We start from the raw sequence: 26288 nt of genomic DNA, 5'->3' as shown, positions 1-26288 counted from the left end.
AGTGAGGGAGGCAGTGAGGGAAGCAGAGAGTGAGCGAGGGGGAGAGTGAGGGAGGGAGAGAGGGAGGGAGTGTTGGAAGGAGAGAGGGGGAGAGTGAGGGAGGGGGAGAGTGAGGGAGGGTGGAGAGTGAGGGTGGGAGAGAGTGAGGGGGGGAAAGTGAGGAAGGAGGGGGAGTGAGGGAGGGAGAGAGTGAGGGAGAACGGAGAGAATGAGGGAGGGGGAGAGGGGGAGAGTGAGGGAGGGGAGAGTGAGGAAAGGACAGAGTGAGGGAGAGAGTGAGGGAGGGAGAGAGGGGGCGAGTGAGGGAGAGGGAGAGTGAGGGAGAGAGTGAGGGAGGGAGTGTGGGAGGGAAGCGTGAGGGAGGCAGTGAGGGAAGCGGAGAGTGAGGGAGGGGAGAGTGAGGGAGGGAGTGTTGGAGGGGAGAGTGATGGAGGAGCAGAGTGAGCGAAGGAGTGAGGAAGGGAGGGGGTGAGTGAGGGAGGAGGAGAGTGTGGGAGTGGCAGAGTCTGAGAGGGAGTGTGGGAGGGATTCAGTGAGGGAGGGGTAGCATGTGGGAGGGGACCAGTGAGGGATGGGGAGAATGAGGGAGGGAGTGTGGGAGGGGAGAGTGAGGGAGGAAGTGTGGGATGGGCAGAGTGAGGGAGGGAGTGTGGGATGGGGAGAGTGACGGAGGGAGTGTGGGAGGGGAGAGTGAGGGAGGGCAGAGTGAGGGAGGAAGTGTGGGAGGGCAGGGTGAGGGAGGGAGTGTTGGATGGGCAGAGTGAGGGAGGGAGTGTGGGAGGGGAAAGTGAGGGAGGGTGTGTGGGAGGGACAGAGTGAGTGTGGGAGGGGAGAGCGAGGGAGGGAGCGTGGGAGGGGCAGAGTGAGGGAGGGAGTGTGGAAGGGGAGAGTGAGGGAGGGAGTGTGGGAGGGGCAGAGTGAGGGAGGGAGTGTGGGAGGGGTAGAGTGAGGGAGGGAGTGTGGGAGGGGAGAGTGAGGGAGGGAGTGTGGGAGGGGAGAATGAGGGTGGGAGTGTGGGAGGGGCAGATGGAGGGAGGGAGGGTGGAGGGAGGGAGGGGGAGAGTGAGGGAGGGAGGGTGGAGGGAGGGAGGGGGAGAGTGAGGGAGGGAGGGCGGAGGGAGGGGGAGAGTGAGGAAAGAGGGAGTGAGGGAGGGAGAGTGGAGTGAGGGGGAGAGTGAGGGAAGAGGGAGTGAGAGAGGGGTGACAGAGTGAGGGAGTGAGGGTGGAGGGAGGGAGGGGGAGAGTGAGCGAAATGCCGGTTCTGGGAGCTGGAAGATATGATGAACATTCTGAGCAGCAACGTTTACTGAACGGAACAAGTCTGATCCCCATCAGCTCACACATCCCTCACTCCCTCTTCCCTCACTCTCCCCCTCCCTCCCTCCACCCTCCCTCCCCACTCTCTCCCATTCTCCACCCACCCTCCCTCACTCCCTCTTCCCTCACTCCCTCTTCCCTGAGGGTCACTCAGCAGCTCGAACCAACCCTTGACAGTGACGTGCCTAGCTGCTACATCAACCAAGTAAGTCTCCAGTCAACGCACGCTACGAGATAGGCGCTCCTAGCTACCAGTCCATACCAGCTTTGAAGCCTGCAGACTCAGAATCGAACAAAAGGCCATTTGTTCCCCTGACCTGGTGGGCCAGTTCCAAAGCTAAGTATAGGCCTATAGTGTTAGAGATAGTCTAGTAAGTAGAGTTTATGCATGAGTAGTGATTGACTGTGTATAATAAATGTGTTTTGATTTGAAACTTACTAACTGGTGTATTGAATTATTGATCAGTACTTGAACTAGTACATCGTGGTGGTATCATAAAGATACCTGGTGACTCGAGAGCAAAGGTTATAAAACAGAGCAAATTAAGTAAAGACACAACGAGCAACATTTACTGCTGTGTCTGAGCCAAATTAAGAACCAACCAAAAGTTAGCAACATTTAGTGGCGACATCTGACGGGACCCGACTTAGAGGTGGCCTAACCACTCCGGGGGAACCCAAAATTTGAATTAAGAATCCAATTGGGAACAGAAACAGTCACAAGTGTTCAAGCAGTTCTGATCAATCCTCATAATTCGGAAGCGTGTTAATGCATGCGTAACTAACAGGGCTATAAGGTAAAATTGATAGATTTTTGTTGCGAAAAACTGTCGGGAGTTTGTATTCCAGAAAGTAGCGAACGCCATACCCGTGTTTACAGCACCGCCTTAGTACCCCCGTTCCAAATTTTAAAAGAGCATTCAGATAGGAAAAATGGCAATGAAGGCAATGGAACGCCTCATGAACCCTCAAGAATTTGTGGTCGCAGCAACCAGCAGCAGAGAAGGACAATGTCCCGTTTGGGAAGAAGAGATCAGGAAATATCTCAAAGGGAAAGGATGGCCCCTTTGGAGTGAATTCTGTGATAATGAGGAAACAGGTCCCGGGAGTATAGGATATACTTGGTGGGAGAACCTGAGCGAAATCCATAAGAAGAGCGTAGGGAAAGCTCGCAAGCCGATGGCAATCGTGTCCTGTCTGGCACAATTGCGAGGCACAGAGGAGGTCGTTCGGACGCTCTGCAAAGAGATAGAAGAGAGACATAAAATGAGCAAGGTCGATGTTAGTGAGATCGAGAGAGAGAACATTGAATTAAGAAGGAAGTTGGCAGCAAAGGACGGAAAGGTGGATGATGCCAAGTGGGCACACCAGTCTTGTCTAGTGCATCTGAGCAGCTTCCAAACCCAATATGAAAAGGCCTATCAGGACATGCAACATGCAGTCCTGGTAAGAGAAGAGACAGAGAAACAGGAAGAGGCATTGCAAAGGCAGTGCAGCGATTTAAAAGCAGCATCAAGAGCACTCCATGCTGCCACCACGGAGCACAGACAAAGCTCAGTGGGTCATTCAAAATGCAGGAAGCAGATTGCGGAACTGCAGACTTTGCTTTCAGTACAAAATGGGTTTCAGAGAACCTTTGGATCCCAATTAGATGAGGAAGATGGCCCTGATTGGCAGGAATTAAACAAAACCGCGCATAGGTATGTTCAGGGAACGTGTGCGCAAGGAAAGCCCCACAAGAGAAAAGCACCCCAACCCCCCACACAACAGATAGATCAGGCACCCATGAATCCAGTAACCACCCACCGCACAGTCACATCGGAAGGAGACGCGGAATTCCTTTACACCACCTCCTTAACGGTGACCCAATTATGGGACATGTGCGAAAAGATCACACGATTCCTGCCCACCTCAGACCCCCACCACTTCTTTGCGAGAGTGAAGCAGCAGGCGACCATGTACGGCCTGGATGAGCGTGAGCAAGTGAAGCTCACAGTTTTAAGCTTAGACCCTTCGGTTGTAGCAGCCCTTCCTGACCCACAGAGTGTAGGAGGAAGCACCCTTGCAGAGATGCACACGGCAATCCTAGACCAGATCGGCTATAACAGAGGTGACCCAGTAGAAGGCCTGAATAAGTGCAGCAGAAGAAAACAGAACACCCCACAGCGTTTGCTGGACGCCTGTGCATCCATTTTACAGCCGTTTTCGGAAACTTAGACCGTGCCCATTTGTCCCCAGACAACGTGACCAAATGGACCCGCACCCTTATCTCCCATGCCACAGAGGCAGGACTAAAAGCTTTGTACTAATTATGACCCCTCAGAAGAAACGCACAACGAAAAGTGTGTTTTAAAAAGGTTGTCCCGCCCTGGGAGCAATCTGTCCACAACAAACCCGCAATTAGGAAACCCGAAGAACAGCAGGCAGAGGCAGATATTCAAGCAGTTAAAGCGCACCAGAACCCCGCATGGGTGAACGAAGGCATGAACAGCCCCCCACAGAAACAACAGGAGTGTTACAACTGTGGACAATTAGGTCACTTTGCACGAGAGTGCAATGCCCCACGAAAGCCACAGAGAGCCCAGCAGGCAGGCACTCTGAATAAGAACAGGACAAAGCCCATACATAGTGTGTGCACCCGTTCAGACCAGACAGGCATGAACGGAACTGACTGACGGTGTTCAGGCTTCCCCACTTGGGTCTGTGACACCCTTTGGGTTAGGTCCGGCCGACCAGTAGTTGCAGCGAAAATATGGGGACAGCCCATCAAACTTCTCTGGGACACAGGAGGGTCCTGCACCACAATTAATTCCTCCACAATGTTCCAAAAAGACACGTAGCCCACTACAGCCACAATCACCCTCAGCGGCTTCACAGGCCACTCACAACAGGGACACATCACAGCCCCTGTACCCATTCAAATTGGCAATATTACAAGACACCGCATAATTTTTGTCGATCTGCCCCACACAGCAGAACACATTTTGGGCATTGATTTCATGGACTCCCACAACCTGTCCTTTGACCCAGTAAATCAATGTGTCTGGAAAATGATGAAGTCAGCAAGAGCCCCCGCAACGCTCACAGTAGGTGAGTATGCAAACAAGATTAGCGCAGTTGGCGAATTTTGGTTTGACCCGACCACGATTAGCACAGACAAACAGGTTAGGGCAGTTCTCCAAAAGAACAGGACCGCATTTGCAAGCCATAAACATGACTGTGGCAGGATGGCTGGTCCGGTTCAAATAACAGGACCTGACCCTAGACCCCAGAAGCAATCCAGATTTCTCCAAGAGGCAGAGGGAGAAATCTCAAAGGTTACTGACAGCTTATTATAGCAGTGCGTACTTAGATCGGTAGCCTCTACTAATAATGCCCCGATTTGGCCAGTGAGAAAGCCCAATGGATCATGGCGACTGACCATCGATTACCGGGAACTCAACAAAGTCACCCCCGCAGCAGCCCCCATGGTAGCCACAAGTCCCGAGACCATGCTCAAACTGGGACTCAACTCACGATATTTTACGATTTTGGACATCAGTAACGGATTCTGGTCCATTCCATTGGCAAAAGCGTGCCAATACAAATTTGCCTTCACTTTTAAAGGTCAGCAGTACACGTGGACATGCCTTCCACAAGGATTCCACAACTCCCCCTCCATTTTCCACCGACAGCTGGCAAATGGTTTATCAAAATTTTCTCGCCCCGAATGTCTGGTCCAGTATGTAGACGACCTCTTACTGCAGACAGACACCAAGGCAGAACACATCGAGCTTCTGTCCGAACTCCTGGAACTCCAACAGCAAATTGGATGCAAAGTAAACCCCCAAAAAGCCCACATTTTGGAAAACAAAGTGGTATATTTGGGAACGATTATCACGCATTGTAAACGCGAGATCGAGCATAAAAGAATTGACTTGATTGTCAAATTGCCCCTTCCCCAGAATGTTTCAGCCCTCCGGTCGTTTTTAGGACTGGTTGGCTACTGCCGAAACCATATTGACGGTTTCACCACCAAAGCAGCACCCCTCTCGGAACTCCTAAAGAAAGGAGCCCCTTGGGAATGGCTTCCAGAGCACACGGAGGCTGTAGATGTTTTAAAGCCCACAGTCATTGCAGCCCCCGTACTACAGGTTCCAGACCCGCTTTCCCCCATATGCAAGAGATAGCTAGCACAGATCGTACCCTTTCGGCCGTGCTCCTCCAGGAACGGCACAAACAGTTAAGACCCGTGGCTTATGCCTCCAGAGTTTTAGATCCTGTGGAGCAGGGATTTTTGACCTGTGAAAGGCACCTGCTCGCAGCTTTCTGGGCAGTGCAATACTTTTCATACATCACCGGACTAAATCCCATCACAATTCTCACGGAACACACCCCCACCCAACTTTTACTAGACAGACGACTTAAGGACGGTACAGTAAGCCAGATCAGAGCAGCCAGATGGACCCTTCTTTGGCAGGGACGGGACATCACTGTTAAAATTACCAAAACCCACACTTTCCTAGCCGGCAACCTTCAGTACCCAGGCACCCCCCACGAATGTGAAATCATCACACCGCACCACAACACAGGCCCCTTTATCGCGAAACCACCCCCCCCCCAAAAGGATAGGTAGTTCACCCCAGAGCCCCCAGCACACAGACACGTGTGCACCCTTGAGAGCATATGTGGATGGTTCTTCCACCATATTAAACGGGAAGCGCATTACAGGATGCAGCATCTATGTTGAGGACGGGCAGGGATGTGCCCTAGAAGAGATCTCGTTAAAACTAACAGGACACTTAGGCGCGCGGGCGGCAGAACTAGCAGCCATTGCGTACATCATAGATCACCCAGATTCATTCCCCAGCCCAGCAGACATGTACTCGGACAGCCTCTCTGTCTGTAACAGCCTCACAGAATTCCTACCCCTGTGGAAAGCAAGAGGATTTGTTTCCGCGGACGGAAAACCCCTCCCTTCAGCCCCATTTTTGGACCCCCCCTCCCCCCGCCCCGAAAGAGCCCCAGTGAATGCAGTTCAGGTCTCATAGACCAACATCGAAGATTTAGAGCAGGCCCAGAAGCAAGATGGTAATCTCAGGGAGATTCTAAAAGGAAAATTTCCAGCCCCATACGATAGGTTTAAAAATGCACTGACCACACATCACGGTGTGATCCTAAAAGACATCCTTTATGTGGTTCCTGAACAGGACAGGAATCAGCTTATCTGTTTGTTCCATGACAGTCATGGGCAATAGGGAATTGACCCCACTACAGCCCACCTCAGGCAGCTCTGTTGGTGGCCGAATTTAAAGGAAGACGTCACGCACTATGTGGAATATTGCCTTATCTGTGCCCAAAACAACCCGGACAGATATGCAAAGAAAGCTCAGCTTAGCCACACCCGCCCCGTTAATGGCCCCTGGACTAACCTCCAGATTGATTTTATAGGACCATTGCCCCCTTCCAGGAATGGTTACAAGTATGTCTTAGTCATTATAGACACGTTTACAAAATGGGTAGAAGCATTCCCATCTAGAACAAACACGGCAAAGACTACCGCAAAGATGTTAACCCACCACATCTTTACGAGATGGGGACTCCCCCGCAGCATTGAATCCGACCAAGGTTCCCATTTTATGGGACGTGTCATGAAGAACGTCCTCACGATATTTGGCATTACCCAAAAATTCCACATCGCATACAACCCCCAGTCAAGTGGTATCGTGGAGCGAATGAATCGGACCCGAAAAGCAACACTCAGGAAAATGGTCCAACAGAACAGCACCACTTGGGATTCAGTCCTCCCTTTTGCACTAATGTTTTTGCGTAACACTGTTTCGACATCCACAGGATACACCCCACACACGCTCATGACCGGACGCCCCATGAAAGGCACAGAATTTTTATTAGGACTTGACTTGACCAGCCCCGAAGTGACGGCTCTCACACACGAGAACGCAGTGAAACAATTGGTTGAAAATGTAGAAACGGCTCAGCCAGCAGCCGCAGTAAGATTAGGCACCAGGAAGAAACAGAGCAAGGCATGTTTCGACAAGACAGTGCCTGCGACTGAGTTTGATGTAGGACAGCAGGTCATGCTCTCCATTTACAACCCAGGCACGTTCCTGTCACCTAAGTATTCGGGTCCGTACTCCATTGCGGACAAAGTGAGCCACTCTGTTTATAAGATTAAGTACCCCAACGGGAAGACCGCGTGGTTTCATATTAACCAGCTCAAGGCATATGGCTCGCAGTCTACCCACGCACACCACGTCATGCTCGACGCAGCAGACCATGCCCTGCCCACAACCAACGTATCCCTACCCTCCCCCAACATGTCCACCCCATCCACGGACTCGACCTCGACTCCACCCCCGAACTCTAGACTCCGCCCCGGAATGCCCACAGACTGCAGCAGCAGCGACAGTGACTGTGACACAGACGATAGCCACAGCACGCCTCCCTACTAACCCCACACCCAGTGAATCTGAACACGATTCGAGTGATCCCTTCCTGATCAAATTCCTGATCAAATTCCTTAACAAACCTCACCAAAGACCACCGCCCTACGAAGACGACTGTCCCCACAGAATTAGACACCACTTTTTGGCACTGTGACAATTCGTACAGGCTCGCCCGAAATGACGAGATGGACCCTAAGTCACATCGCAGCTTTAGCAACCCTCATCCATTCAGGAGTATGGCATCCGGGAGAAGATAATGACATTGAGTCTGACTCCCAAAACGAGAACCCCTTTGCGACCCTGTTCGCAACTGACAATTGAGGTGTCCAGATGATGTTTTAAAAAGGAACCGCTTGGGAGAAACGGTGTCCTTTTTAATGGAATCTGCAGCATGTTTGTTCAATGTTTGTTCGTTAATGTTATCGTTATGTGTAGTTTGTCCCAGACAATAGTTCAGAGGAACAAGTCTGTTGACAGACAATTGGTAAAGGTACAAGTGTGTCCCAGACAATAGTTCAGCGGAACTAGTCTGTCGGCAGACAACAATCATAACTACTCTCCTGATTCGAAGGTAATCACGAGAGACAGCCCCCACATTCTTACCCGTTCTTGCCGGTTGCTCAGGCAGCGGAGAAATGGCATTGGTCTCCGCCCTGCCTGAGGACCCCCCTCTGGTCAGCTACTCTCGGGTAGAGCACATACAGCATTGATCACCGTCCTACCCGGGGATTCCATCCAAATCTTACCCGCCGCGGCCCATACGCACCTCATTCTGGCTTGATTACGTTCAAAATTCTTTTGTTTGGTTTAGCAACCCTTAGGATTGCTTCCCTATGCTATTTACATCCTCAAACACTGGGGTGGTAAATCACACAGGCTGCGAGACGGCTCGCAGTACGGCAGTATTTTCTCAGATATCTCGTCCAAATATTCGGTTTAAAAAAAAAATGATGGAGTCACACATGGTGACAAATTATAAAGGGAAATTGGCACTGAAAAGACAGACATGCTAACGTACAAGATATTAAACAAGATGGTAACAGAGACTATGCTTGATCCCCAGAATTCCAGAAGCTCCAGGAAAAGAGGAGACAAAAAGAGAAGAGACAAAAAGGAAGAGAAGAAAGGAAAAGAAGAGAACAATGAAGACGGCATACGTGTTTTTCGTTATAATGTATATTCAATTACATGCGGACGCGAACCCCCTGACCCCAACCCCACCGGCCGTCAATGATTCACTTCCCCATAGCACCCAGAGCCCAGTGACAAGTAACAACACACCATCATGGTGTGATAGGTTTATAACATGGTACTCCCTTTCATACGTAATTGAATCCCTTTTAGCATTGGCGATATTCTGCAGCATCGTGCAGACTATCCGCATGAGAAAATGGCGAAGGAGAGCCTACCGCTCTCACACCCCGGTATACAGAATAAGATCCCCTATTTTCGGTTTTCACCAGGCCCCCGAACCCCTGGATCTACAATAAAGGACATTCGTTTGCGTCATTTGTGAATAAAGAAAGATTGTGCAACTCTGTGCTTGACCTCCAAGCCAGAGGAAAATGTGAATGCTGCTATTATTTTTGTATTGTTAGGAAGTTAGTATGATTGGATGTTCAAGTGAGTGTAGTTTATGAAAGATAATTAGAGGTACCGTTTTTTTTATGTTGTACTGCATGCCCTGTTGTGACATAGTGCCACTTAGAATTGTCAGTTAAAATTTTCTTACATAGTTATGGTCAGTGGAGAGTCCATGGAAGAGTGCTCGCTGGGTCAGGGAGTGAAGATGACGCAGTTATGTGATCCTTCACACTTAGCATTGGGGATCACAAGGAGGGTGTGTAGCCACCTGGGTTGGCCACTTCCCGACTTTAAAATGGTGACCCGCAAAGACTACAGGGTAATTCAGTCAACACAGGCACAACAAGCAGGTGCAAAGTTTCCTGTGTATCAGAAGTTACAGAAACCCAGACAGCACTGAAACTAACAGCCATCTGCATATTAATGAGCGATCCCCAGGAACAATTGGAAACAGTTAGAATAAACAAGGTCAAGCCAGACTCCTCGGCGCCAGCAGGAGCCAAGACAAAGGAAGGCCAACGGACACCTAGGGACTGCCCAGCGATAAGGGAACTGCTCCAGTATTGGAGGAATCGATCCAAGTGATTGTTACGTAGTCCAATCACTTGGAACCAGGTACGGGGTCCGCCCAAAGGGACAGGAAGCCCCTGGGGACTATAAAATAGAGTCCCCAAGTTCAATTCGTCCTTCTAGGCAGGGTCACTCAGCAGCTCGAACCAACCCTTGACAGTGACCTGCCTAGCTGCCGCACCAACCAAGTAAGTCTCCAGTCAACACACGCTACGAGATAGGCGCTCCTAGCTACCAATCCATACCAGCTTTGAAGCCTGCAGACTCAGAATCGAACAAAAGGCCATTTGTTCCCCTGACCTGGTGGGCCAGTTCCAAAGCTAAGTATAGGCCTATAGTGTTAGAGATAGTCTAGGAAATAGAGTTTATGCATGAGTAGTGATTGACTGTGTATAATAAATGTGTTTTGATTTGAAACTTACTAACTGGTGTATTGAATTATTGATCAGTACTTGAACCTGAACCTCGTGGTGGTATCATAAAGTTACCTGGCGACTCGAGAGCAAAGGATATAAAACAGAGCAAATTAAGTAAAGACACAACGAGCAACATTTACTGCTGTGTCTGAGCCAAATTAAGAACCAACCAAAAGTTAGTAACAGTGAGAATGAGTGTGTGTGTGTCTCTGAGTGTTTGTGAGGCACTCTGTGTATTTCTGGGGGGATGTGATTGGATTGGATTTGTTTATGTCATGTGTACCGAGGTAAAGTGCAAAGTATTTTTCTGCAAGCAGCTCAACAGATCATTCAGTACATGGGAAGAAAAGGGAATAAAAGAAAATATATAATAGGGCAACACAAGGTATACAATGGAAATACATAAGCACCGGCATCAGATGAAGCGTACAGGGTGCAGTGTTAATGAGGTCAGTCCATAAGAGGGTCATTTAGGAGTCTGGTAACAGCGGGGAATGTATTGTGCACGTGTTTTTCCCTGTGGTGTGTGCTTCTGTGAGTGTGTGTGTTTTCCTGAGTATATGCGTCGCTATGTATTTCTGTGAGCGTATGTGCACGTGTTATTCTCTGTAGTGTGTGTTCCTGTGAGGGAGTGTGTGTGTGTGTTTCTGTGAGTGTGTGTGTGTGTGTGTTTGTCTGAGTGTGTGTACATGTGTTTCTATGTGTGTGTGTGTGTATGAGTGTGTGTGTGTTTCTGAGTGTGTGTGTTTGTGAATGTTTGTGTGTGTCGAATGATCACCATGAAACCATTGTTGATCATTTTGAAAATCCATCTGGTTCACTTATTCGTGAAGGAAATCTGCCACCTTTTCCCGGTCTGGCCTGCATGTGACTCCAGGCCCCACAGCAATGTGGTTGACTCTGAAACACCCTCTGAAATGGCCGAGCGAGGCACTAAGTCCCAGAGTAACTATAGACGGGGAATAAATGCTGGACCCAGCCAGTGACACCAACATCCCAGGGAAGACACCAACATCCCAGGGAAGCGGGGGCTGCTGCTGGGTGAGTATTTAAGTTTCAAGTAACTTACCTTACAGGAGCATCTCTTGGAGTTTCAGCGGGAGTGGAGTGCGGGGGCTGCTGCTGGGTGAGTATTTAAGTAAACACTTACCTGGTCCCGTTTCTGTTCCTCTTTGCTGCTGTTGTATTGTTTTTAAATTTTATATTTTTTAAGGCGGGAACAGGAAGTTCGACCCGCGGACTTCTGGGAAGTCCCTCACCAATAAATTCTGGTGGAGAGGAAATCCGAGACACTACACGTGTAGTGTCTCCTCCTCTAACCTAATAATAAAACCCACTGGTGTGAGGTAAGTACCATATTGTATGATTATTATTATTATTTTTAAAAAAAATTTAGTTGTTAGTCAGATCTTGGTTGAAAGTTAGAGGGATGGCAGGGAAGGGAGTGCAATGTTCCTCCTGCAGGATGTTTGAGGTGAGGGATGCCGTTAGTGTCCCTGCTGATTTTACCTGCAGGAAGTGCTGCCATCTCCAGCTCCTCCAAGACCGAGTTAGGGAACTGGAGCTGGAGTTGGAAGAACTTTGGATCATTCGGGAGGCAGAGGGGGTCATAGATAGCAGCTTCAGGGAATTAGTTACACCAAAGATTGGAGATAGATGGATAACTGTAAGAGGGACTGGGAAGAAGCCGTCAGTGCAGGGATCCCCTGCGGTCGTTCCCCTGAGAAAAAAGTACACAGCTTTGGATACTTGTGGGGGGGGGACTTACCAGGGGTAAGCCATGGGGTACGGGCCCCTGGCACGGAGTCTGTCCCTGTTGCTCAGAAGGGAAGGGGGGAGAGGAGCAGAGCATTAGTAATTGGGGACTCGATAGTCAGGGGCACAGATAGGAGATTTTGTGGGAGCGTGAGAGACTCACGTTTGGTATGTTGCCTCCCAGGTGCAAGGGTACGTGATGTCTCGGATCGTGTTTTCCGGGTCCTTAAGGGGGAGGGGGAGCAGCCCGAAGTCGTGGTCCACATTGGCACTAACGACATAGGTAGGAAAGGGGACAAGGATGTCAGGCAGGCTTTCAGGGAGCAAGGATGGAAGCTCAGAACGAGAACAAACAGAGTTGTTATCTCTGGGTTGTTGCCCGTGCCACGTGATAATGAGATGAGGAATAGGGAGAGAGAGCAATTAAACACGTGGCTACAGGGATGGTGCAGGCGGGAGGGATTCAGATTTCTGGATAACTGGGGCTCTTTCTGGGGAAGGTGGGACCTCTACAGACAGGATGGTCTACATCTGAACCTGAGGGGCACAAATATCCTGGGGGGGGGATTTGTTAGTGCTCTCTGGGGGGGTTTAAACTAATGCAGCAAGGGCATGGGAACCTGGATTGTAGTTTTAGGGTACGGGAGAATGAGAGTTTAGAGGTCAGGAGCACAGATTTGACGTCGCAGGAGGGGGCCAGTGTGCAGGTAGGTTGTTTGAAGTGTGTCTACTTCAATGCCAGGAGTATACGAAATAAGGTAGGGGAACTGGCAGCATGGGTTGGTACCTGGGACTTCGATGTTGTGGCCATTTCGGAGACATGGATAGAGCAGGGACAGGAATGGATGTTGCAGGTTCCGGGGTTTAGGTGTTTTAGTAAGCTCAGAGAAGGAGGCAAAAGAGGGGAGGTGTGGCGCTGCTAGTCAAGAGCAGTATTACGGTGGCGGAGAGGATGCTAGATGGGGACTCATCTTCCGAGGTAGTATGGGCTGAGGTTAGAAACAGGTAAGGAGAGGTCACCCTGTTGGGAGTTTTCTATAGGCCTCCAAATAGTTCTAGGGATGTAGAGGAAAGGATGTCGAGGATGATCCTGGATAAGAGCGAAAGTAACAGGGTAGTTATTATGGGAGACTTTAACTTTCCAAATATTGACTGGAAAAGAGATAGTTCGAGTACATTAGATGGGTCATTTTTTGAACAGTGTGTGCAGGAGGGTTTCCTGACACAATATGTTGACAGGCCAACAAGAGGCGAGGCCACACTGGATTTGGTTTTGGGTAATGAACCTGGCCAGGTGTTGCATTTGGAGGTAGGAGAGCACTTTGGGGACAGTGACCACAATTCGGTGACCTTTACGCTAGTGATGGAAAGGGATAAGTATACACCGCAGGGCAAGAGTTATAGCTGGGGGAAGGGCAATTATGATGCCATTAGACGTGACTTGGGGGGGATAGGTTGGAGAAGTAGACTGCAAGTGTTGGGCACACTGGATAAGTGGAGCTTGTTCAAGGATCAGCTACTGCGTGTTCTTGATAAGTACGTACCGGTCAGGCAGGGAGGAAGGCTTAGTGCGAGGGAACCGTGGTTTACCAAAGAAGCGGAATCTCTTGTTAAGAGGAAGAAGGAGGCCTATGTGAAGATGAGGTGTGAAGTTTCGGTTGGGGCGATGGATAGTTACAAGGTAGCGAGGCATGATCTAAAGAGAGAGCTAAGACGAGCAAGGAGGGGACATGAGAAGTATTTGACAGGTAGGATCAAGGAAAACCCAAAAGTTTTCTATAGGTATGTCAGGAATAGGCGAATGACTAGGGTAAGAGTAGGACCAGTCAAGGACAGGGATGGGAAGTTGTGTGTGGAGTCTGAAGAGATAGGCGAGATACCAAATGAATACTTTTCGTCAGTATTCACTCAGGAAAAAGATAATGTTGTGGAGGAGAATGCTGAGACCCAGGCTATTAGAATAGATGGCATTGAGGTACGTAGGGAAGAGGTGTTGGCAATTCTGGACAGGCTGAAAATAGATAAGTCCCCGGGGCCTGATGGGATTTATCCTAGGATTCTCTGGGAGGCCAGGGAAGAGATTGCTGGACCTTTGGCTTTGATTTTTATATCATCATTAGCTACAGGAATAGTGCCAGAGGACTGGAGGATAGCAAATATGGTCCCGTTGTTCAAAAAGGGGAGCAGAGACAACCCCGGCAACTATAGACCGGTGAGCCTCATGTCTGTAGTGGGTAAAGTCTTGGAGGGGATTATAAGAGACAAGATTTATAATCATCTAGATAGGAATGATATGATCAGGGATAGTCAGCATGGCTTTGTAAAGGGTAGGTCATGCCTCACAAACCTTATCGAGTTCTTTGTGAAGGTGACTGAACAGGTAGACGAGGGTAGAGCAGTTGATGTGGTGTATCTGGATTTCAGTAAAGCGTTTGATAAGGTTCCCCACAGTAGACTATTGCAGAAAATACGGAGGCTGGGGATTGAGGGTGATTTAGAGATGTGGATCAGAAATTGGCTAGCTGAAAGAAGACAGAGGGTGGTGGTTGATGGGAAATGTTCAGAATGGAGTTCAGTTACAAGTGGAGTACCACAAGGATCTGTTCTGGGGCCGTTGCTGTTTGTCATTTTTATCAATGACTTAGAGGAAGGCGCAGAAGGGTGGGTGAGTAAATTTGCAGACGATACTAAAGTCGGTGGTGTTGTCGATAGTGTGGAAGGATGTAGCAGGTTACAGATGGATATAGATAAGCTGCAGAGCTGGGCTGAGATGTGGCAAATGGAGTTTAATGTAGAGAAGTGTGAGGTGATTCAGTTCTTGGAAGTGTGGATGAGCAGAGGGATCCAGGTGTCCATGTGCATAGATCCCTGAAAGTTGCCACCCAGGTTGATAGGATTGTGAAGAAGGCCTATGGAGTGTTGGCCTTTATTGGCAGAGGGATTGAGTTCCGGAGTCAGGAGGTCATGTTGCAGCTGTACAAAACTCTGGTACGGCCGCATTTGGAGTATTGCGTACAGTTCTGGTCGCCGCATCATAGGAAGGTCGTAGAGTCTTTGGAGCGGGTGCAGAGGAGATTTACCAGGATGTTGCCTGGTATGGAGGGAAAATCTTATGAGGAAAGGCTGATGGACTTGAGGTTGTTTTCGTTGGAGAGAAGAAGGTTTCGAGGAGACTTAATAGAGGCATACCAAATGATCAGGGGGTTAGATAGGGTGGACGGTGAGAGCCTTCTCCCGCGGATGGATATGGCTGGCACGAGGGGACATAGCTTTAAACTGAGAGGTAATAGATATAGGACAGAGGTCAGAGGTAGGTTCTTTACGCAAAGAGTGGTGAGGCCGTGGAATGCCCTACCTGCAACAGTAGTGAACTCGCCAACATTGAGGGCATTTAAAAGTTTATTGGATAAGCATAAGGATGATAATGGCATAGTGTAGGTTAGATGGCTTTTGTTTCGGTGCAACATCATGGGCTGAAGGGCATGTACTGCGCTGTATCGTTCTATGTTCTTTGTTCCATGTTCTAAAAACATTCTATGCAGCGTTGCTGTTTTTGGTCCATTTTGAGTGAATGTTTCACCGTTTATCCAGAAAGTGACAGAAATCAGCTGCTTTTCCCAAATCCATGATATGTCTTACAGAAACATACCATTGAGATCACAGTATATGGACAGAGTACGTGGCTGGCTTGTCTAACAGAAAATAGAGAGGTTTTAGTGAGCAGAATCTAGTCACACGGGTAGAATGAAATATTGTTTGAAATCTTTTATTATCCTGAAATTAGAATTTCTTACCATGTACATGGCGTTGGAATCTCCCAGCTGACATCTCAGAATACTGCAATAAATTGGAAGCTATTGTCTAAAATATTGATATTGTCAGTTGAAGAATTCACTGGCATGACTGTTCCAGCGTCAGCTATCACCTCAGTAATTTTCACATTTTGCTTAAATCATTCTTCGAAAAATAATCAGTGTAATGATATGCATAGTATAGGGAGTGTAAAGGGTTAACAAGATGATGTTCATGTATCTCAACCCTAGGTGGCACCACAGTGTAGTCATATAAATATAATGTGGCTCCTGGGATTCTGGGAGAAGGTGTTAGTGAAAGGTTGAGATCGGGTGTTCATTGTGTGAGAGATAAGACAATGTAGTTAGATATTCTAGATTTCTGTAGCAAATATTAAATACTGTTATTTCCTTATCTATCACTTAGAAAGGTGTGCGAATCATTTTGAAGTAGTGTAAATAAACTAGCTTTGTTTGTAATACACAGCTTGATGTTCTTTGTCAGCACTACGACTTCAAACCATTTTGAGAGACTCACAGGGAACATCACAGTCAGAGCAAATCAATCAAAGTTTATGTTAAAAAACACAAGATCAAGGACAATCCTGAACTTGATGAAACACAGTCCTGTCACTGGGAACATGTCAAAACGCAGCTGAGAAAGAAGGGTGCTCACATCTGCAGATAAAACCCAGTCAGCAGAGAGAGGGAGGAGCAGACTGGGAGCAGATTTCACTTTCCCAGTCTGTGACCCACACCACAACAGGAAACGTCAGTCACTTCAAATGTGTCAGAACTGTGGATGTGACGGATTAGATTGGAGACCTTTGCAAACCACCTCATACAGGTGAAGAAATTCAACACATTGTGAGACATGGGGTTCGGGGCCTTTGTTTTTCATGAACCCGTTTGTCAAAACCTTCACAGGTTATGTTTCGTAAAACCAAAAAGTCTCGTTATTGTAATCTCCAAACTGAGCCAGGCGTTGCGGCAATCTGGGTGGGAGCAACATGTGGATGGAGTCCAGGTTCTATCACAGTGCTTCTCAGCAAAGTTGTGAAGACTGGTTTTATGAAGTGAAATGATTGGAAATAAACACCCACGTAGCAGCCAATTAAATGTGGAGTTAGAAACACAGGATCCTTCACATGAGAGAAAGTAACATCCTCAAAAACCAACTGAACTCAGCGAGTGAGTCCAACTTTCTCAAAATCTGCAGCCGTGTTCTGACCATCAGCTGCTCCCGGGGCTGCTGGGAAATGAATTATAAACTCGCACCAACATCAGCCACAATATTCATCACATTTATCAGCTGACAACATTTCTGTCCTCACCAATTACTTTCCTTTTATAATGGGGTGGGGGACGCACTGACACAGCGATGAGTCATTGCTGAGGCCCAGGCTCATTGGTTTCAAATTCCACCATGGCTTCCGTTGAGATTTAAATTCAAGTTTTTAATTAATACAGACTCTGGAATATAAAGCTATTCTCCTCAGTGGTGACCCTGAAACCATCTGTGACTGTTGTAAAATCCATCTGATTCTCTGATGTCCTTTAGGGAAGGAAGTCTGCCGTCCTTACCTAGTCTGGCCGACATGTGACTGCAGTGTGGTGAATGTAGGAATTTCAGACATGTTGTACTGTGGGTATTTGGTGCAATAAGGGTTAGTGTGTGTGACTGCTGCAGTCATGTTTTTATAAATCCTGGTTTTGGAGCCATGGGTGCAATTAAAGCATCATAAAAACCTTGGGCTAATGGATTTTTGTTTGGATTAAGGAGATTCCCTGTGGAGGTAATTATATTTTAGCTTGGTAAAATAATGTCATTTCTGGGAGGAGCCAAGATATCAGGCATTTTGCGGAGCAGCAGAGTTCAGTTGAGTTTCAGATGGAGATGTGAGCAGGCAGCAAGCATCTCAGTTCAGTTCAAAGATTTATGTCTGTGACTAGATGAGCACTTTCTTTCCAAGCAGTTCAGAAGAGTGTAATCAGAAGGTGAGCTAAAACAAGCTGAAGTATCTTCTGAAGAAATACAGCCAGACTTTCTGCATGGTTCTGACAGGTTTCAGATCTTGTCTTCAAATGATCGCTCTTCTTCAAAGAACATCTCTGTGAAGCAGGTATTCTTGAGGGCTAACTGTATTTAACAGTGGAATGAGAGCTGAGATGGGATTTTTAATTGTTTGAGTGAGAACAAAGATAGCAGTTAAGGGTTACTGTATTCACTGTATTGATTAGCATTGTTTACGTGGAGATTGTCAGATATTTCCTGGTGTGATGTAAAATATAATTTAATACTCTGTAAGTAATCAAGTTTGTTTCATACACCATATCCCTATTTTTCCCCAAATCACTCCTGGAGTGAGGTGTCATTTCATCACAGTTTTACCAAATTAAAATAAAATATTGGGGTTTCTGTTGCATATCTCATCCACTGTTTTCGTCTGGCCAGGATTGTAACATCAGATCCTCAGCAATGGGGTTGACTGTTAATTGCTCGCTAGGGAAATTAGGGATTGGCAATAAATGCTGCTCTTGCCAACAATGCCCACATCCCATAAACAAACAAAACAAACTATACACAATAACCGAGAGAAACGGAATTATTCTGTCAAAATTACGGGATTGTTATTTCCGAAGCAGTATGAATCCGATGAGCAAACTAAGTCCTGCAAATCCCGAAAGAGTTCCCACAATGATCCAGACAAGCTTCATCTTCTCAGCGTCAGCCGTGTCTGTGAAAGGAAATCACATGTTTACGGTTAAAGGACGGGGAATGGATTTGATTCTCGTCAGTCGGTGACATTTGAAATGGTAAAGTAGAGAAATGAAAGCAGGTGGAATTCAAACTGAGCAGATATTTCTATCTGCTGGACACCTGGAATAACAATGTCAGTTTAAACACAGATCAATTTGATTTATTGATAATGCGGCAGGCCAATCTTATATCGCACTCTGACCACTTGCTGGCCATTCTGGCTGACTTGGTAACAGTGCAGCAAAGTCCCACAGATGGAAAGAAAACCACCAACAGATCCCCAGTGGGTTCCGTTCTGTATCCTCCTCCGTCCACACCAACATTACACTGTAGGGGAGTGACTTTTGGATAGGTGGTGTGTATTGTGTGGCCGATACCACTAATGTGACCAGGCGATCCGTATAAACAAGATGAAGTTTGTTTTTAAACATGGAGGAGTTGAGTTGAGGAAAGGCAGAGCAATGGGGACTGAGATGAAGGTAAAGTTCTCTATATTGGAAGAGGAAATGTCAATGACACATCAGTTAGCAAGATGGAGTTTGTCTAAAAGATTGTGATTGCAAAATTAACAAGGAAGAATGTAGAGAGTTTTAGATTAATGGAACACCCTCCAAAGAGAATTAACCCATTCAAAAAAGTGCCTTAAATGTGTGAGTGGGATTGGGACTAAAGTTCAGAGTAATTGTGTTGATTCAGGTCATTGCCAATGTTGGCTGTGATGGGCAGCGTGCCAGGCTGAAAGGGAGCTAATGGGATGGGTTTTGTTTAGTTTATTCCCTCGAGTTACTGACTGGGGTGAACTCTCCTGCTCTTCTTAAGCTACTGTCATGTGGCCTCCTGCATCTCCCAGAGAGAGTGGACCAGGGCTTGGTTTAAAGTCTCGTCTGATCATCCTCTGATAGAATTGTTCCGAATTCTCAATCATTTTGCTGAAGCAAATTGAGACAAACTATTCCGACTTGTGATATTCATTCTTCAACACGACAAAGAAGATATTATCGGGCCATTATCACATTGCTATTTAGGGAGCTTGCTGTGCACAAATTGGCCGATACATTTCCTACATTTAAATAGGGCCCAAGCTTTACAAAGGGTTTAATTGGTTGTAAAGCACTTTGGGACAACTGGAGATGTCAGTAAAGGTCATTATGGCCTGGATTTTATGGATGGTGAGAGTACCTTGCTCATCATTCGGAGAGTCGGCGGGGACGACTCGACAGCATTGCTGCCATTTCCTGCTCAAATTAACTCGGGTCCGCATTTGGAAAGAAGTCCCAGTCCCTCCATGCACAGCGCTACAGTGGCTGTAAGAGGTACTGCAGCACTGTGCCTGAGACAATGTTCCAGGAACTGCATTGATGGTAAGTGGCAGTGTTCCCAGAAAGGGACAGTCCAGTGGCGATTTTGGAGTTTTTAAATTTAAACCTCAAAGATTTATTGAGAAGAAAAGAAAATTTAACCACACACAATTACAATTACACAGTTAAAATTGATTTCACAATATGTTCCCCCAAAAGACTCCCTAATTGATCAGACTCATAAATAAAATTCTTCCAGGCAATACTCCCTAATATATGTTTAACTATCAAAATCCAGTTAATATTAACCAAGGCACAACTGCTGTAACCTGACTAAATGTATCCCACATGATCTCTCAAACCACGTTTCACTCAAATGTGAAAATTAAAGACCTTCAGAAACTGCCTGACACCAGATTGCCGAGCCTGGTGCTCTATTCGGGACACTCTCACACATCCTTCTTTATACAATAACACAATGCTCCTTAAGGAATCTCGAAAAATTAACACCTGTTCTCACACCACTTTGCGACATTGGTTTTGCATATATCCACTCCGCATCTCAGGATAATCACTCCCCCCGCATTGGGCGGTGGGGCCGGGGGGGCGGGGGGTGGGAGACGCGGGGGACGGGGACCACATTGCCACATTTTATGATCACATCACAAATGGTCAAATTTGAGTCATGGATGTAGGAAAAAGGAAATTTGGATGCTGAATCCTCAATTTAAGAAAAGGTTTCTTGGTTTCAGGATGAATCCTGACATCCTGACTGGTGGAGGTGGAGGAAAACAGGAAGGGACATTTGTTCCCAGTAACCGGAAATGTGGGACACAGTGACCTCATATATCATTGAATTATCTCATGGGGGGGTCACTCTGTGAGATGCTCCTCCCACCCCGAGCAAATTCTGGCCTATTAAGTCGATGAATCAAGGTGGACACTAGGCATTGTTCACTCTAACTCACTCTGTATGGGCATTGTGGGCAATTCCCTTTGTCAGAGCAGAGCAGCAGGAGTAGGCCATTCAGCCCCTCTAGCCCTCTGCGTTATTCAACTGGGCTATGGCTGAGTGTTGACCTCAACACCATTTTCCCTCATTATCCCCATAACCCTCAATATCATTGGCACCTAGAAATCCATCAATCAGTGTGTCCTGCACTAGATTATGTGCTCGAGTCTGTGAAGTTGGATAATGTAACTTGTCCTTACTTATTACAGTGAGCTGGGTTCCATTCCAATCGATATCTCCCCTCACTTCACAATAGTAGATGGCAGCGTCACTGGGCTGAATGTTGCTGATTGTCAGAATGAAGCTGTTACTGGACATGTTTCGAGAAGACTGGAAACGCTCGGAGAAGCCAGGACCCCATCGTGTGTTGTTCAGTATCTCATCTGTTAAAATCCACTCGATGTAAGCTGGTTGTTGTCGGTACCAATGAACATCAGCGTATCTCACAGAGGCGTTATACAGGGTGCACTGTAACCGTGCACTCTGACCCTGTCTGATAGATTCTGGAGCAGGAGACTGGATAACCACTGGGGCATCTGCACCTTTGGAGAAACAATATTCATAACTTAAAAGAGTATCTGGATTTACAAAGTAGCTCTGGTAGTTAAACATAGAATCGTTGGTGCCTCACGGCGCCGAGGTCCCAGGTGCGATCCCAGCTTTGGGTCACTGTCCGTGTGGAGTTTGTACATTCTCCCCGTGTCTGCGTGGGTTTCACCCCCACAACCCAAAGATGTGCAGGGTAGGTGGATTGGCCACGCCAAATTGGCCCTTAATTGGAAAAAATGAATTGGGTACTTGAAATTGTAAAAAAAAACACAGAGTCACTGAAGTGGAGAAAGAGGCCATTCAGCCCATCCAGTCTGCACCAACCCTCTGGAAGAGCACCCTTCCTCGGCCACTCCCCCACCATCCAAACAAAATCCTTAAATTGGCACCAATACCCATTTGAAGACCGCATTCCACCACCAGCATCAGGAGGGGGTCTCCCCATTTGGATAAAAACTAACCCACTTCGTGTTTCTAATGGTGACCTGGGGGAGTTCCTCATTGTCAAGTACTGGTTGCCATGACATCAGGAAGGGGGAGGGGGGCCTGTGTAGAGCTACCACCATGTCCAGGTTGCTAACCCCTCTTCCCACAATCTCAACCTATGACCCCAAACCCTCCCACAATCACCTTTGGTCCGAATCCCTCAGCCTGACCTTGTTGTGGGCCACTGGTTTGACTGGTGTTTGCAATGTGCAGCTGCCTGTCTCAGGCACCATGGTCATGTGGAAGGCCCACTGATGTCTATGTATGTGCCTGATCCTTCACAAAGGAAGCAACATGGGCCTCTCCCTGGACCTCAGACCAGTGAGTGAGAGACCCCATCACCTGTATCAAGAAGCGGGCTTTGTGTCCAAAAAAGTGTGAACATTTGAGACTTCTGAGAACCACAAGACAGAACATGTGGTGAAGATTAATGAGAATCATGGAAACTGTACTTACTGGTTACATTCAGCTGTGACCCATCCCCACTGATATGTCCCCACACGGAGCAGTAATAGACGGCAGTGTCATTGGGCTGCACGTTGCTGATTGTCAGGATGAAGCTGTTGGAGCTGATGTGTCTGGCAGGCAGGAAACGCTCAGAGAAACCCGAATCCCGGTCTACATAATTCTTTGTATCAAGTGCTAAAATCCTCTCCCTCTCTTTCCCTGGCAGCTCCCGGTACCAATAAACGTTTGTGTATCTCACTGCGGCGTTCTGCATGGAGCAGTGGAACCGTGCAGTCTGACCCTCTGGGACACGTTCCACACTCGGAGACTGGATAAGGACTGGAGGTTTCTCACCTTTAAGAGAAAAATATCAACAATTTATAAACAGGTGCTGAGGTTGCAGTCTGGGCTGATTCTCCGCTTCCCCAGCCGCGTGTTTCTCGGTGGCGCGCTGTTCCCAGGCAGCGCGATTCTGCCTTCCCGCTTGTCAATGGGATTTCCCATTGAAGCCACGCCACAGGGAAAGCCCCGGGCGAGGGGGCACTGCCGGCGGCAATCGCCACGGCCAGAGAATTGCAGCCTTTCTTTCTGCTTTTAGTAGAAGTGCCACCCTCCGATCAGAGACTCGGGGGTCCTCGATCACAGGGTCAGACCCATTATTGACCTGTCAATCCCTCCATGCTCACATAATCCAATGGAGCTTCCCAAAAAGAAATGATGTGGGGGTGTTGCTGCCTCTCCAGCCACCCGCTGAGTTCCCATCACCTCCACAAGATTCCACCCATTGTCCCGGCCGCACTGAAGCCGCCAGTTAATGTGTTCCTCACTCACATTCAAAGTCTGGGGCAACTATTTTGTGGCCCTTGTCCTATTAGCTGAAGGAGTTGCTCAATTCAAGAACAAACCTTTGTTTCTTTAGTCCACATTCCAGCAATTCTCATTGATGATTGGAAAGTGAGCATTGAGCTGCTCAATAGTTTAATAAATCATTGTCGATGCCACCAATCTGTGTGGCCAGGACTGCAGGGAACAAAGCTCAGGAAGAATTCCCACCTCCGGGAGGGGAGGGCAAAGACAGCAAGCTGGAAAATCTCACACACCTGATGGCCCACACCCTGTGATTCTAAAAGAGATCGCTGCAGATTTAGAGAATGCACTCGTTACAAATTTCCCAAATTCCTTCATTTTAGGATCAATCCACGGGGACATCGGCCGGTATTCTGCGCTCGAGGCCGCTGAGATCGGGAAACCCGCTGGGATCGGCGCCGGGCGACAGACCCGTTCCCATTCTCTACCCGCCCCCCCGGTGCTCTGCTACCCCCCTACCCCGGTGCTGTGCTCCCCGCCCCCCCCCCTGCAACCTGATTCAAGTTCTGGGCGGTCAACTCAGTCTATGTGTAATAACATTATTTGGAATAAAAGTAATAAAGCATAGACATTACTCACTGGTTACATTCAGCCGGGTTCCATTCCCAAAGATTTTCCCCCAAATCCCACAGATATAGACAGCGGAGTCACCGAGCTTCACATCTCTGACTGTCAGAATGTAGCTGTTACCGGGAACATCTCTGGAAGGCTGAAACCGATCATACAGACCTGTCACCCGGGAAACTTCGCCATTTATATCATGACTCAAAATCCATTCCTTACTTTGTGAGCGGTACCAATGTAAAGTGTATTTATCCACAGTGTGCCCTACATGCTTGCTCTGTAAGTCACACAGAAACGTCACTGTTCCACCCTCAGCCACTTTCACAACTTGAGGGGATTGGATAAGAACCGCCCCTGTCACATGACCTGTGAACAGAAAATAACTGAAGATCAGAACAAATAAGAAAATACAAAATAGAAGCTGAAACACAAGTTATTATAAAATCCCGTGTAGATCAGGAATTAATATTGTGCATTGTCATCAGTAACTTGTAGCCCAGTTGCTTTATCCACACCCTGAACTTCACTGTCTCACATCGCACTGTACTGACCAATAATGTCAGCCCAGCATTTTGTGCTCAAAGCCTCGCGTCTCAAGTGGGATTTGAACTGAGCCAAGATGGACACAGTGGGGAGGATTTGAGGGATAGAACGATGTGTTGGAGGTGGGTCAGATTGACCAAATGTGTGCTGGTGTTGTGAATGGCTGCCTGCAGGCCTTAGAGCCAGGAACAGAATGTATTCAGCCAGGAGCAGTGCAGTTTCCTCTGTTAAGCGTGGTCCAAGTTTAAATTATTGATATAAATGGTAAACAAGAGTCATCCCAGCACAGAACATTGTCGAGCTCCAATTCCCATCATGTCTCATTCATTTGTTTATTACCTTATCAAAGGAAATCTAAATATATAACATCTACAAGTTTACCTATGTCTATTCTCTTAGTTAGCTCTTCAAAGAATTCTGTTCAGTGGCATGGTAACACAGAGGTTAGCACTACTGCCTCACAGCACCAGGGACCCAGGTTCAATTTTGGCCTCGGGTGACTGTCTGTATGGAGTTTGCATCATCTCCCCGTGTCTGTTTGGTTTCCTCCGGGTGCTCCGGTTTCCTCCCACAGTATAAAGATATACAGGTTAGATAGATTGACCATGGAAAATTGCCCCTTAGTGTTCGGTTACGGGGATAGGGTGGGGGCCTGACCCTGTGTCATGTGCTCTTTCAGAGGGTCGGTGCAGGCTGGATGGGCTGAATGGCCTCCTTCTGCACTGTGGGGATTCTCTGAGTCTATGAATTGATTTGGTCAAGAATGACACGTCCATTTCAAGTCCTTGTTGACTATTCATTCTTCTGTTTGTTTTTTAGAGTCTAGATTATTTTAGTCGGAATTCCATTATGTTTCATAAAACTTATGTGAAACCAACTTGTCTATAATTCCCAGGACATGTTATATTTCCTTTCTTAAGTGCAACATTTCTCTTAATTTTATTTTAATTGAGATTTCTAATCACATTGTTGGATGTCATTTCCTGTCTGACTTCACTCTCTTTCCTGGCTTCTTGTGGTTTCGCATCAAGGATCCTATCAGAAGCTGAGAAAGATAAAATCCAAAAGTCTATGAAAACTGATAAAATAATCATCTCCCATTGGGCACGCTGGGTAAACTGATCTCCTGACCCAACGATCGTCCAACAATCAAACTGGATCTCGAGAATTTCTGACCCCTTTGAGTTCCCAACGCCCCCTGCAGCCTGCGGCAACGTTACTGGATTCAGGAGCCTCAACGCAAGGGGCATGGTTCAGACCCTCTGGTGGGCAGAACATTCCAAGGTGGCTTTCTGAGATTGTCAACTCTGCTGAGGCACCGAGTGGGACCTCTTCACATCCCCCTCAACATCACCACAGGATTCCCATTGGGAAGCTCGGATCACTCACACTAATTAGATCAGGAAACATGCTCACAAAATTCCTGACTGAAGCATTGACACAGAAAAATGCCTGGAGTTGTGTCAGAGTCACTTCAGCCTTCAGCATCTGTACATTAAACATCCTCCTCAGTGTGCTGACCCCCTCAGCTATCCCTACACCTCCCATTCCCATTCACACAGACAGCAGTAAATAGGGGCACACAAGTTTGGGGGAAAGGCTTCAAGGGGGTGACTGTTCCTATGAGACGGATCAGGCTCCTCACGGACATGAAAGGGGTCTGAAGGATTTTGGGATGATAATTCAGGAGCAGTTTATGAATGGTGGATTTGAGGAAGAAATCCGCTGGCAAATTAATTCCCTCCATTTAACATTCTAGGATGGAAAATAATCCAATGAAAATCATCACGCAAATCAGGAGAAATGGGAATTAAAGAATTAACGAGGTTTTGTTAATTTTTGAATTAAATTTAGAGTACCCAAGGAGCAATTTGGAATGGAC

At 47.5% G+C, this 26288-nt stretch overlaps 1 protein-coding gene across 1 annotated transcript; it reads right to left on the bottom strand.

The window, feature by feature from the left end:
- Nucleotides 1-15840: 15840 nt before the first annotated feature.
- LOC140424146 (uncharacterized) lies at nt 15841-25656 on the bottom strand. Its single transcript, XM_072507845.1, has 5 exons — nt 25554-25656; nt 23879-24229; nt 22442-22786; nt 21151-21492; nt 15841-18617 (listed from the first exon to the last, which is right to left on the bottom strand). Exons 1-5 carry the CDS (start codon nt 25654-25656, stop codon nt 18511-18513), a joined length of 1248 nt encoding a protein of 415 aa, XP_072363946.1. The 3' UTR covers nt 15841-18510.
- Between the last annotated feature and the right edge of the window lie 632 nt (nt 25657-26288).

The sequence above is a fragment of the Scyliorhinus torazame genome, chromosome 1 (assembly GCF_047496885.1).
Source record: "Scyliorhinus torazame isolate Kashiwa2021f chromosome 1, sScyTor2.1, whole genome shotgun sequence".
NCBI classification, from domain to species: Eukaryota; Metazoa; Chordata; class Chondrichthyes; order Carcharhiniformes; family Scyliorhinidae; genus Scyliorhinus; species Scyliorhinus torazame.
This window is presented reverse-complemented; position numbering and strand designations above follow the sequence as displayed.

Bases quoted from the DNA above. Each gene is read 5' to 3' on its own strand.
- LOC140424146 (XM_072507845.1), bottom strand. From the start codon at position 25,656: ATGCCCCTTGCGTTGAGGCTCCTGAATCCAGTAACGTTGCCGCAGGCT. The intron at 22,787-23,878 runs GTGAGTAATGTC...TTTCTCTTAAAG, and splicing joins AACCCGGCTGAATGTAACCA to GTGAGAAACCTCCAGTCCTT. The intron at 21,493-22,441 runs GTAAGTACAGTT...GTTTCTCCAAAG, and splicing joins GTCACAGCTGAATGTAACCA to GTGCAGATGCCCCAGTGGTT.